This window comes from Rosa chinensis, chromosome 3 (genome assembly GCF_002994745.2).
Source record: "Rosa chinensis cultivar Old Blush chromosome 3, RchiOBHm-V2, whole genome shotgun sequence".
In the NCBI taxonomy this organism is placed as follows: Eukaryota; Viridiplantae; Streptophyta; class Magnoliopsida; order Rosales; family Rosaceae; genus Rosa; species Rosa chinensis.
In genome coordinates, this window is record NC_037090.1 from 8,298,567 (window position 1) to 8,311,801 (window position 13,235).

The 13,235-nt window shown below is 45.2% G+C and overlaps 1 protein-coding gene across 1 annotated transcript; it reads left to right on the forward strand.

Moving 5' to 3' along the window:
- Positions 1–1,092: 1,092 nt before the first annotated feature.
- On the forward strand, positions 1,093–1,958 carry LOC112194054 (protein WUSCHEL-like). Its single transcript, XM_024334315.1, has 2 exons — positions 1,093–1,474; positions 1,864–1,958. Exons 1-2 carry the CDS (start codon positions 1,093–1,095, stop codon positions 1,956–1,958), a joined length of 477 nt encoding a protein of 158 aa, XP_024190083.1.
- The last annotated feature ends 11,277 nt before the right edge of the window (positions 1,959–13,235 follow it).

Genomic DNA, 13,235 nt, shown 5'->3' on the forward strand with positions numbered 1-13,235 from the left:
CTTTGAAGGAATAGGTTCAAGCTACAGAATGCCTGTTCCTATACTTCACGTCCAACTAATGGTGGTTACCAAGGCTAGAGGGGGTGCAGAGACTCAAGCTGATATTCGGTTCCTTCACTCTCTGCCCCTCCTTGAGATAATGGCGCGGCTCAACCCGACGTTGGATTCCATAGCTGCTTCCAATTGAGGGGGCTTGGAGGCTCCATTTTCTTTTACTGGAGTCTCCCCTTCTCATGGATACTGGCGTTGGCCAAGCCTATGTTGTATTCCTCTGCCGTTTCCATGTAAAGGGGGCGCGGGGGCTCCGTTACTCCTCTTTTTCCTTCCCTGAAGTCTGCCTTCCTTGAGATAATGGCGCGGCTCAACCCGACGTTGGATTCCATAGCTGCTTCCACTTGAGAAAAGATTCAGAAGATATCCGAAGATTCCAGTTTTGTATTCTAGCCACTTTTGGCTTTGTAATGAATGTACTGCTTTTGGCCGCACAGCCACTTTATGAATACAATAATATTTTCTTATTTTAAATATCCATGAGAAACCAATAATTGTGTCTCGCAAAGCCTCAAATATAGGCCCCCATAGTTGTATATTGAAAAAATAATACGAACTTTTAAAATATGTTCTGCGTCAAATCGAGCCTCGCGACGAGGGTTTTGAGAAAATATTTATCTTTTGGATCCACTTGCTGGCCCCAACTCAATTCGCATTAATTAGCTGTTGAAAACTCCACCGTGAGAAGATAATATTGAAAATGGAATAGTTACATCCTTGAAAACCGTTCGGTTCCCTCACGCGTCAATAATTCATTCTTTTCCGAAATTTAGGGCAACTTTAATCACACTTTACTGACACTTGACTCTTCTCTTTGACCGTCCATCCAAGGGTGGACATTTGCATGCCTATATCTCCCTCCACATTATAAACCCAAATTTCCAATCCCAAAATCGTTTCATCAACATCAATCTTTCTTAATTACTTATCATCATCACTCTTCCATTCTCACATTCTCTCAATCCATCATCAATGGAACCACAAAACCGGCATCCAACCGAGGATGGAGGAAGCAACAAAGCAACCGAGAGTAGTCCTAACATGCATTGCAAGCAGAGTAATACCAGGTGGCTTCCTACTAGAGATCATATAAGAATCCTCAAGGAGCTTTACGATGACAAGGGAGTTAAGTCCCCCACTGTAGAGCAGGTTCAGAGGATCACTCTCCAGCTAAAATGGTACAGACAGATCGAGAACAAGAACGTCTTTTATTGGTTCCAGAATCAAAGGGCTCAGGAGAAGCTGAAGAACAATAAGCTCACTTTGAATGTTCAAGTGCCCAAGCAAAGATCAGGGCTTGTTGGTGGATCCATTAATCTCAATTTTGGGTCAACTATTTCTGCTGGTGTTGGTGGATCTATCATGGAACAACGAGGGGAAAATCACCAGGAGATTAAAACACTTCCACTGTTTCCCATGCACAGTGAGGACATCTTTGGCAACATGAAGACTACTTCCAATGGAGGTGGTGGTCACGGTGGTGGCTCTTACATTTCCCTTGAGCTCAGCCTTTCCTGCGAGGGCAAAGCTAGAAAAAGTTTCCAGAGCCGCTGACTCGGCTTAGTAGCTTCGCGAGTGTAGGGACACTTAGAATTGCCCCCGACGAGTTGTATTTATGATTATTTTTTTTTTTAGGCTAAATGGGCTTAGTATTGTATAGTGTTGCCCCCCTAGTGTTTCTAGGCATAGCGAAGAAATGATTATGAGCCTCAAAAACAGGTTTTCATGAATGGGCTTTGCAAGAGTAGGAACACTAGAATTGTCCCCCATGTCTTATGCGAATAAACTGTCTACGACTCCTTTGAGTCCCAGACATTGAGAAAGTATTTCTTCAAGTATCTCCCATTGATAGGGTTATGATGGACATCTCCATCCAGGTCCTTGAGATGAAAAGCTCCTTTCCCTAAGATTTTATAAATGATGTACGTACGGGCCTTCCCATCTTGGAGTCCATTTGCCGCGACCATCTAATTTTTCGCCAAGCGGGAGAACTGCTTTCCAAACCAACTCTCATTCGCTGTAATTCCTTCCCCTTGTTCGCTTGTCATAGGCTCGAGCGACTCGTTGCTTTTCCATGACCAAACTATCTAAAGCCTCCAAGCGCTTTTCGCTAAGGTCTTCATGTTCCTGCCACATAGCCTGAACGTAGTCTTCTCCAATGAGATGATGTTGCTCTTGGACTCGTAATGATTGGACGTTGACTTCCAAAGGCAGGACTGCGTCATGGCCAAACATCAAAGCATAAGGTGTAGTCGCGGTGGGATTTCGCTTCGATGTGCGGTAGGCCCAAAGAGTCTCATAAAGGGTCTCATGCCATTGTCGCGGATTAGCTTCCAACATTTTCTTCAGCAAAGTGATGATGATTTTGTTGCTGGCCTCTGCTTGACCGTTAGACTTAGCATAATAAGGACTGGAATGGACAAACTGTATTCCCCATTCCTTTGCTAGTTTATCAACTTCACCACCCATGAAAGCTACCCCCCAGTCCGAAACAAAAACTTCTGGGATACCAAATCTGCATATGATGTTCCTAAAAATGAATTGTCGCAACGCACCACCAGATGCTTCTTTTAAAGGTTCTGCTTCGACCCATTTTGTAAAGAATTCGGTCGCGACGATGATGAACTTGTGCTGAAGTGATGAATGTGGGTGAATCATCCCAATTAAATCTAGCGCCCATCCTCTTGCGGGCCAAGGCTTAATAATGGGTTGCATTGGAACATTAGGGGCATGCTAGACCGGCCCATGAGCTTGGCAGTCCAAACAACCTTTAGCGAATGCGATGCAATCCTTCAAGAAAAATATCCATGTCGTCTGGGCAACCATCGCATCTTTGGACCTGCTTGGTGATCACAGCAAATGCCGGAATGAACTTCGCGCATGAGTTGTTTCGCTTCGCAGCCATAAACACATCTGAAGTCTATGCCATCTTCGCCACGTCGTCGCAGCTCGTCACCTCTAAGAAAGTAATTTAGTGCAAGAAAATGAATCTTCCTGTCGGCAGTGGGATCTGGCTGCTTGAGATAAGCGATCAAAGGGATGCGCCAATTCACGTCAATGGGTTCCAGGGTCGCGACTGAGGTATCATCTGGAGGATCTCTGCTCGCCATCCATGAAGGAAGCGTGCGACGCTCGACTTTAAGGATTCTCTCCCGCACGCCATATCTCAATGTTACCCCTATTGCCAGTTGGGCGAACTCGTTCGCTGTAAAATTTCGCTCGCGAGGAATGTACTCTAGATATATGTTATCAAACTGGTCCAATAGGTCTAATGCCCTGTTCCAATAAGGAACCAACGTGAAGCTATTGCATCTGAACTAGTTGCACAACTGATTGATAACCAAGAGAGAATCGCCAAGTATTTGTACATCTCTGATTCCCATTTCCAGTAGTACTTCTAGGCCTATAATGAGGGCCTCATACTCTGCTTGGTTATTGGTACACTGGAACTCCAACTGGAAAGAGTAGGAAAATCGATCGCCGGCCGGGTTTTCCAAGACAATCCCTGCTCCTGCTAGCGTATCTATTCTTGACCCGTCAAAATATAACACCCAAGGCTGGAGTGAGACTGTGGCTTGATAAAGCGCGGCGTACTCTGGCAAGCACGCTAAATCCGGGCGATCTAAAGTTGTGGCAGCGACCTCTAAATCTCTAACCGCGGGGACATCCAGCATAGGGTGATGTGCCAGAAAGTCTGCTATGGCTTGCCCCTTTACTGCTTTCTGTGGCACATACTGTAGCGAGAATTCTGATAATGCGAGCACCCACTTGCCAATACGGCCTCTCAATCGCGACAGCATATATTTGACTAGATCGATTTGAGCAATGATGCAAGTAGTAAAGGACAACATGTAATGCTGCAACTTGCATGCTGAGAAGTATAATGTAAGACACAACTTTTCCATTGGAGTGTACCTTGTTTCGCAATCTGTGAGTGTCCTACTGAGGTAAAAGATGGCATGTTCAACACCATTTGTATCATCCTGAGCGAGGAGGCTGCCAATGGAAGCCTCAGCTTCTGAAACATACAACTTTAATGGAAATCCCGCTCTAGGAGAAACAAGCACTGGCGGGCTCGCCAGATAGGCCTTGATTTTATCGAATGCCTCTTGATGTTTAGGTTCCCACACAAACTCTTTCTGTCCTTGCAACTTCAACAGTGGGGAAAACTGATGGATTTTGCCTGAAGAGTTAGAAATGAATCGTCGCAAAAAGTTGATCCTACCCAGTAGTCGCTGTAACTCTTTCTTCGTTTGCGGGGGAGATGCATTGATGACCGCGTTTTCTTTATCCTCAGGGACCTCAATGCCTCTTTAATGGATAATGAATCCCAGGAAATCTCCTGCCTGAACTTCAAAAACGCACTTGGCGGGATTCATCTTGAGCTTGTGTAGCTGCATGCGCTTGAAAACTTTTCAGAGATCCGTGAAGTGATCTCCACTCTTCTTAGACTTCACGACGACGTCATCAATGTAAACCTCTAAGATCTTCCCAAGTATGTCGTGGAAGATCAGGTTCATGGCTCTCTGATATGTTGCTCCCGCATTCTTTAGTCCAAAAGGCATGACCACATATTCAAAAACTCCTGCAAACCCAGGGCAGCGGAACGCGGTCTTGTGTCTATCTTCTTCCGTGACCTGAATCTGGTGATATCCCGCTGTACCATCCATGAAAGACAACAGTTCGTGCCCTGCAACTGCGTCTACCAACATGTCCGCAACAGGCATGGGGTAGACATCTTTAGTTGTAGCCAAATTAAGGTCTCTGTAATCTACGCAGATCCTCATTTTGCCATTCTTCTTGCGAACAGGCACTATATTGGACAGCCACTTATTGTACTTGGCTACCCTGATAATGCCCGACTTGTACATTTTTTCGACTTCCTCTTTGACCAGAACTTAGGTCTCCGAGTTCATTCTTCGCGGCTCTTGCTTCACAGGCCTCTTATCAGGCAGCGTTGGTAGTTTGTGGCATACCAAGTCTGGTGATAGGCCTGGCATGTCCTCGTATTTTTCCGCGAAGCAGTCCTTGAATTCCAGCAATAATTCAACGAGCCTCTGTTTCTCGCTAGGCTCTAAGTAAGTGCTGATAGCCACTTCTATAGGCTCATCAGTTGTTCCCAGATTGACCTTTTCAGTAGGGTCCCTAACCTTTGGAGGTGTGTCATCCAATGCCGCTGGAGCAAGCTGAATCTCTTCTTCCTCCTCTTCTTGATCCGTGAACTCTTCATTAACAATTTCTAAGGTCGCGACTCGATCATAGGCCTTTGTTTCCACCAAGTATGAGGATAGCCTCTCATACAAAGAATGGAAGGCCTCTACCTCTTCCTCCATGAGTTCGTGATCCATTAATTAGCACTTGGAGATGGCACCGTATATCCAGGCCTTTTGAGGTCGTTTTTTGCTACCGCGAGCCCCCATTGTGCCAATTCAGAGGTCGTCACCCCTGTGGGGTGGCCCTTATCATCAATACCAACGACTTGTAAAGGAGAGATTGGTTCTAGGTAATACCTTGCGTCCAAGTAGTTGGTGAACACCGAAAAAGGTCGCAGGTCTGCTTTAACAATTTCTGCCTTGTCCGTGACTCTGTCCCATATGATCAGCTCCTGATGAAGGGTGGGTGGGACACAATAACTCCTGTGGATCCAGTTGCGGCCCATAATTGCACTATATGCCGCATAGCAATCTGTGACAAAGAAAGCGTAAACCCCTTCTGCTGGACCCACCTTGACTCGTAGGAAAATCAAACCCAATGTTTTGGTCACAGTCCCGTGAAGTTCTTTAGCGTAAGGGAAGTGGATTGGATCTTCTCTTTCTTGATCCCTAGTAGATGCATGGTTCTGGTAGTAATGACATTCACAGCCGCGTCGGTATCAACCATTATCTTGCTGACCTTAGTCCCATTCATTTCTGCTGTGATATACAAAGGTCGCATGTGTTGCACCATGGCTGGTGTGGGTCTTTTGAAGCTCATGAAGAAACCCTTATTGTTAGCATCTTTAGTCTCAAGGAACACTGCTTCTTTCACCTGCGTTGTTGCGGCTGAAGTGATCTGCAACTGCTGTTCTCCAATCGCGTCAGTTTCTATACATTCATGCGCAGCGACTGGTAAGGCATACTTAGCAGGGAGCACATAAACCATATTGCAAGAGGTATCCACCATTTCTGTTTCGTCCATGTCATCATCAAGATTGAGCTTTGGTTCATCTGTTGGGATATCGGCGTTGAACCGTTTAACCATGAAAGCAACCAATGATTCCTCTGCGGGGATCACCACCTTGGCTTGTTCGTGCTCCTGTACCATGGAAACCTGGTTCAGTGATTCAAAAATTTGTTTTGCCGCCGGCACTTCCTCTGGGAGAGCTGCATCCAAGCTTTGAACTTTCTTCACAATTGCGGACCGATTGTCTTTGCCCCCCAGCCTGTCAAAGATGGAAGGCGCGATATTTCTTTCTTCGCGAGATACTCTCCTCCAAACATTGACTTTACGAGCTGGCGACGGTTCTTGCCTCGCGGGAACTAGGGACTTCTCATGAGCGCTGCTCTTGGGGGCACGTGGCTTTTGCTCTTTGTGCCATACTTTAGGCTGTTGTTTCTGAAGTTGCGGGGAAACGAATCTCTTGGAGGCCAGTGCCTCCAATTGTTTCTGATACTCTTCTGGAGGTTTCAGCAATTGCGATGGTTTGATCAGTCCTTGATCTAGTACTTCCAAGGTTTGCTTTGCTTCTCCAAACCTCCGCTAGAGTTTTCTCTTCCTTGAAGAGCTCATCTCCACCGCCTTGCCCTTCTTCTGTGTATACCATCTCCCTTCTTTGATGGAGGACGTCGACACTGGCGGAATGTAAGGTCTGGTTAAAACCCCTTGCCGCTTATCTACTTGCTCTTCTTCCCTCGCGGTCTTCAACTTTTTGAATAAGTTTGAGTCCCTTGGAGAAAGAGTTTCTGAACCACTGTATACTTTTGGGCTGCATGGTTGGAAGTTTCTAGAGGATGATGCTAACCGTATTGGCGACAGAGATCCAAAGCGAACAGTCTGGTATGTTTCCTCATCTAGGGTTTGAGTGTCACACTCTTCCTTGCACCGCGAGCATAGGACGATGGGTAAACGAGTCTTGGATTCCCACTTCATGACTTTGTCTCCAACCCTTTTCAAATCCTTAGCCGCATGGTCTGGAGTTTGATTCTGGTGATCTTTTTCACCCCATGCCACGTCCACCATATTGATACCGGTATCTGGGAAGGGATCTAGGTCCACCAACGCTGCTGCTGTTGTCGGTGCCTCTACTTGCAAACTACCGTTATTTGACCAGATTTGGATCTGATCCTTCAGCTTAACACAATCGGATGTATTATGATTCCACATATTATGGAGTTTGCAGTATTTCTTCCCCCTTAGCTGCTCTGGTTTGAGAAATGGGCCGAAGTCAGTTTTCACCATCTTCACGGCGATCATTTCATCCAAGATTTCATGCGCTTTGTTCGCGTCGTAAGTATAACTTGCGAACTCTGGTTTGGTGAAAACCACCTACTTGAGCTTCACCGGCTCTTTGCATAGCTTCAGTTTCTTTAACGTTGAAGCTTTTTTCCAGGTGAGTTCCAGGGCAGCTATCTCATCTTCTTCAGACTCATCAGTCTCTGCTGTACTAGATTCCTCACTCTTGTAGTAAGGATCAAAGGAACTGGATTGATGGCTGAGTGCAGCCACTATTCGGCGTTTCCCTGGGATGTATGTCCCCTTCGAGGCGTTTTTCATAGCGTCCATCTCCCTGAGCAAGTGCTCGAAACTTCCTACTTCTGTGATCAGTTCCCCCATGGAATTGAACATGCTTCCATGCTGTTTTTTGCGTTGGCGGGGCTCTAAGCCTTTGATTGCCAATTTCACCAGTTCTTTCTCCGGCAGAATCACGTTCAACTTTCCCTTCTGGATCTGAAAGCGCTGAAAGTACATGACAGCGGATTCAGTTGGCTGCTGAGCCATCTGAGTGAGTGAAGCCAGATCTACTTCCGGCTCGATAGTCCCGAAGGTTTCCTTAAACAGCTTCTCCATCGCGGGCCAACTCGCAATTAATCCCGGTTGCAGCTTAGTGAACCAGGTGAAGGCAGACCCTGATAAAGAAGTAGCGAAGATGTTACACTTCAGATTGTCGTCGTTCTGGTACTGGCCACACTGTACACGAAACCTAACCAAATGGGCCGCGGCATTTTCTACTTCCTCTCCCAAGAAAGTAGAGAACGTAATGTTCTTATATCCCCTAGGATAAGGTGTCTGTGTAATATGCGGTAGGAAGGGCCCTTGGTAGGCCTCCTCCAGGTTAGGCCTCTGGTTCGCGGCCCTGATCATTGCTTCTACCTCCTCTCTCCTTATATATCTTGGATCAGGAGGAGGTGGGTGAACCACTGTATCATCAACTGGCCAGATCAGCGGTGGCGCCTGTGAAGCCTGGTTAACCAAAGATATGCCGCCTCCATGGGTCGTTTTGTGTCGAGTTGACGTCTGCGACGTAAAACCCATTGCTGGCTGAACCTTTGTGGTTGCGGTGACCTTCACTGGACTTTCAACCCGGTCGATACCATAATGACTTGCTGGAGGTGGATCGTGGTGCACGTATTCAACTCCGTCGCTGTCATATTGGGGAAACAGGCTATGACCAACAGAGGCCCCTTCATTGATTTTCAAAGTCCTGGTCCCTTGCGTGACTAATGACGCGGAGTTCTTATTCCCACCCGTTGCCAGAGTAGTCTCTTTACCTCTGACTGATACAGCAGTAGCGGATGTGGCTGTACTGCCACAGCTTGCTTTTTCTCGAGCATTTGGTGGTATGTACTTACCTGACCCTGTAGGCTGGCCGAGGGACCCTAGAATAGCATTGGGGTCCCCTAACACCTTATTCAGGACATCTCTTGCCTGATCCATCTCAGTTTTTTGCATGGCAACTTGGATCGCGGTATTGGATCCCTCACTGCGAATAGCCGCGACTTCTGTGAGAACGACCTTAGTCTGCGCAGCTTGGGCATTTATCAAGGTCACGAGCTGTTCATGTTGCTCCTGGGCTTGTCGTGACGTGTAGTCTATATGCCCTTGCAACAGCTCCGTATTGCGCTCCATCTCCAGCCTGACTTTCGTTATCAGATTGTTGGACATCCGTCGCGTTTCCTCAAATCTTTTAGCGGTCTTGGCCCAGAATGTACTATTGTTTTTTTCGCATGATGTTAAGTTGCGCTTCCAGGCTTGCGTTTTCTGGGATAGGGATGGGTACAAAAATATCCGCTCTCACCTTGTCCTCAGCCACCCTGGTGGCATCAAATGCTCTTCTGGCCTCATTAGGCTGGACGGTGAGAACTGCCTCGCCCTCGGGCTGTTGACCTTCTCCTCGTTCGGTCGTCATCTTTGTTGATGGCTTGTGGAGAGAAAATCTTTGAATTACTAATTCTTCTGAAAGACCACGACAGTCTGCACGCGTGTGCGGTCTGTAACTGGGGGTCTTATGTTTCAGGCAGTTGATGTAAACCTTTTGGTAAGGGTTATCGTCTGACTTCCCAATGGTGAATATCTGGCAGTATGCTGTATTGTATAAGTAGCTGAATTCAATAAGACTTTGTGATTCAAGGTTTAGACTTGCGGTCCAAGTATAGTCGCCTAGACACAAACTTTCTTTCAAATCCTTTGGGCAACCTTACTGAAATGGCCACGTGGGGGAGGGCGAACAAAAGAGGCAAAATCCATTTTGGCATGAACTACTCCCACATAGTGGTTTAGGCCCATTTGCACGCACTTCTGGATTCAATAACCTGTTATGAACGTTGTCCCATTTCTAGACACCATTTCACATCGGCTATACTTACTAAGATGAGAAAGATCATAAGTGTGAAGATAGTTCAACAAGTGTTAATAAAAACCGCCTTTAACCTTAAGGGACCTTAACTAGGCACCAATAAGGAGTTTAGGTCAATATTAACAAAAGAGACTTCACCTATTCCATTATGATTCACAACCCCTTACTAACCTCAATTTCTTAATAGTGGTGTGATTTACAGCTCACAGTATGTCCCACTGGGAGTGCCAAAATGTTTGGCTCCAATTTTGTTGCAGCTGGTCAACAGTCTCTTTTCTGCGCGGGTGTGCCAGCACCGTTCGGGTGCGGTCGTCTGGGGTGTCCCTTGACCTGACTTCTTTCAAGCGATTGTGGACGAGGAGAGCACCAACCTTGTCGTGGGATTCTTTGTGCCTCGTGGTGAGAACTTTTGCTGAGCTTCTTCAAAATCACAATCGATACTCAATGTTGTAGATCGAGCAGAGCGAGAACTACTAGGAAGTGAGGAGAACTTGCTAAAGCGTGACTTTAGCTTGGCTGGGTTGCTAGGGCGTTACCCTTGCTTGGCTGGTTCTGTAACCGTTGTGGTTGTGGCAGTACCGTCGGCTCCCAAGGAGACTAGGACCGAAGTACGTTGGCAGAGGGTTTGGTGGCACTGAAAGTCGGCTTCTGAGAAGACTAGGACTAGGAGTGTGATCACCGGTAAGAGAAAGAGAAGGACAGGAGTTGCTCTTAGAGAGGTTGCTCTAGAGAGAACTTAGATCATCTTAGAGATGTTTTGATGTTGTGAATGTGTGTCTTGTGATGAATTTGTAACCTCTATTTATAGGCTACCAAGCCAAAGCAGTTGGCATTAAACAAATGATAGTGGAGCATTAATTGGAGATAAGAAATGATGAATTTTGAAGATAAGGAGATAAAGAAGCATAATTGGAGATAAGGAATGATGAATTTTGGAGATAAGGAAGCACTTTCGGCTCCTTTATTCCTTCAATTATATCTCTATCAAGAATTCAGATTTTGACCGTGACTTCTTCATAAAAAATGTTCCACTATGAGTGTAGATCATCCTGGTAAAATTTCAGAGCTTTTAGTATAGTGGTTGGGCCAAAAAAGCTGCTCGACCTCTTACAGGTCCAGTTTTCCAGTTTTGCTTCTGTAGAAAATTGGACTGATTGTTTGAAGGCTTTCCACTTGAAACTAGATCTTGCACTCTTCATAAGAAATTATCCTTGGGATGTCTAGTATTAATCTGGAAATTTTCAACTTATTTAGATCTTTTTTGGTTAGTCTTCTGCCCCTCTTTCCTTGTTTAGCTCGATTTCTCCTAGCCGAAGTAAGAAAATGTGTTAAAGTTTACTTTTCATTTCCATGCTTCCATCATTTCCTTTTCTTACAGCTCGCATAATTCTCCATAGTAGACTTTATTTAGCCTCTAAATAATATATTTCGACCTTGTCGACAATATATAGCTTGAGCCACTGACATTGGCTCAATTTCTCCAAGACGTGCCTTGTCAGGCCAAAATGCTCATTTTGGGTCCAAACACTAACATTGAGGCGTCCCCCAATGATGTCTCTTGGAAATAACCACAATCCAATATATTCTCATGAGACGGATTTTGAGTATCAATGATCAATGGATCAAGTTGTGCCAAACTCGCTCTCTTCTTAGGGCGAGAATCCATCGAACCTATGGGTCTCCTACTCTCTCTAGCGGAACCCATGGCCTATGACGCCATTATGCCACCTTTGTGGCATCACTATACCACCATCCTTGGTGGTGTTGCCGTACCCATCTTCTCTGGGTGGCACCATGTCCTCTTGTGGGGACATCAATCCTTGCAGACATGTTTGCAGCAGGTATATGTGATCTCGTCACTTCTAGGGGATCAAGATGAGACATAGTGGGGATAGACCACGACAATTCCTGTCGTTCCTGTTGAACATTGACGTTATAATCTCCCCCTAACGACGGGAAGACTGTCTCATCAAAGTGACAATTCGCAAATCCAATGAAATAGAGATCGCCTGTCAAGGGTTTTACGTAGTGGACATATAGTTGGAGGCCTACGGCCAACACAAATATATATATATATATATGCATTCATTGCAATGACTCATGTTGATGCGCTGTGGCGGCGCAATTGGCACATAAACCGCGCACTCAAATATGCATAAGTACTAGATATTTAGACTCGAACCCAGTCACTAGCTATAACGCAAATAAAAGTTGAGTGGATGCTATGAGTCGTAGACGAATGAGCATAGCTGCATGCGATATTGCATAACCCAAGCAGAAAATATGTTATAGGCTAGGAGTGTAGTATAAGCAGCATTATGAGTGGATAATGGCACAACACGTGACCAGCGTGTTTGCGTATCAACCAACACCATAAAACATCTATACGGTCCGCAAGTTGGTTGATCAAATCCACAGAATTCCCTTAGATTCTTTGTGAGAATGAAATTATTTCTTCAATTTCCTTTGCATAGGATGGTCTCAATCCTAAATAACAGACTTTACAGAACGAAACATGGGCCTTATAATCAACCAATGAAGGTTTTGGTTAAGCCACAATGTCACAATGGACTTGAGAAGTAGGAAGAGGAGTTGAATAAGGGTTTATGGCGTCAATGCCATGTATTTGCCGCAGGGGGTAGGCGGCGCCGGCCATGTGTGGCTGGTTTTTGCACAATCATGGCGCCATGAGGCCCATGTGCAGCTCCTCGAACCAATTCTTGGTTCTTACTTTTCTTCGTTCTGAAAATGGATGTCCGTGTAAAGTCTTTAATACACGGATCATCATCCCAAAGCCTATATGTGTCAGAATCCTATAAGTCGTCTCTCATGACATGGTTGGATTCAATAACTCTAATAGTAGTTGCATACAACCCACTAGAGCGACACATAAGTTTCTCTAATACTCGTTTATGTCCGTAGTCATTAGAGGTGATGCAAAAGAACTCTGTCCATTCTCATAATGTGTTTCCACATGAAAACCATTGGCTCTTATATAATAAAGTTCGAATTAAGGTATGTCCAAGACATTAAGTAAAAGAATTGACACTTTATTAATAGCCAATGATTACATGAAAGTTTCCAAAATCTAATCCAAAATAAAATCAAACTAAGACATATTGTAGTCACTCTATCCGTTTGGTAACTCCAATCAAATATGACCAGGAAAGTAAAGAGAGATGTTGGTGGAGCGAGGCTCTTTTAAGTACTAATAACCTCAATGACTTTCCTAGACATCACATTTTATTGGGTCCGCCACATAAGAAAGAGTTAATACAATTGTCATTTATTGACTAAGGCATATTGCCATTACAAAAGTTCTTGGAAAAATAAAAGGACTAATCTAATCAAA

Excerpts from the sequence above, each read along its gene's own strand:
- LOC112194054 (XM_024334315.1), top strand. The coding sequence starts at position 1,093 with ATGCATTGCAAGCAGAGTAATACCAGGTGGCTTCCTACTAGAGATCAT. Across the intron at positions 1,475-1,863 it reads TCCACTGTTTCCCATGCACA|ACATTGAGAAAGTATTTCTT; the intron begins GTGAGGACATCT and ends TTTGAGTCCCAG.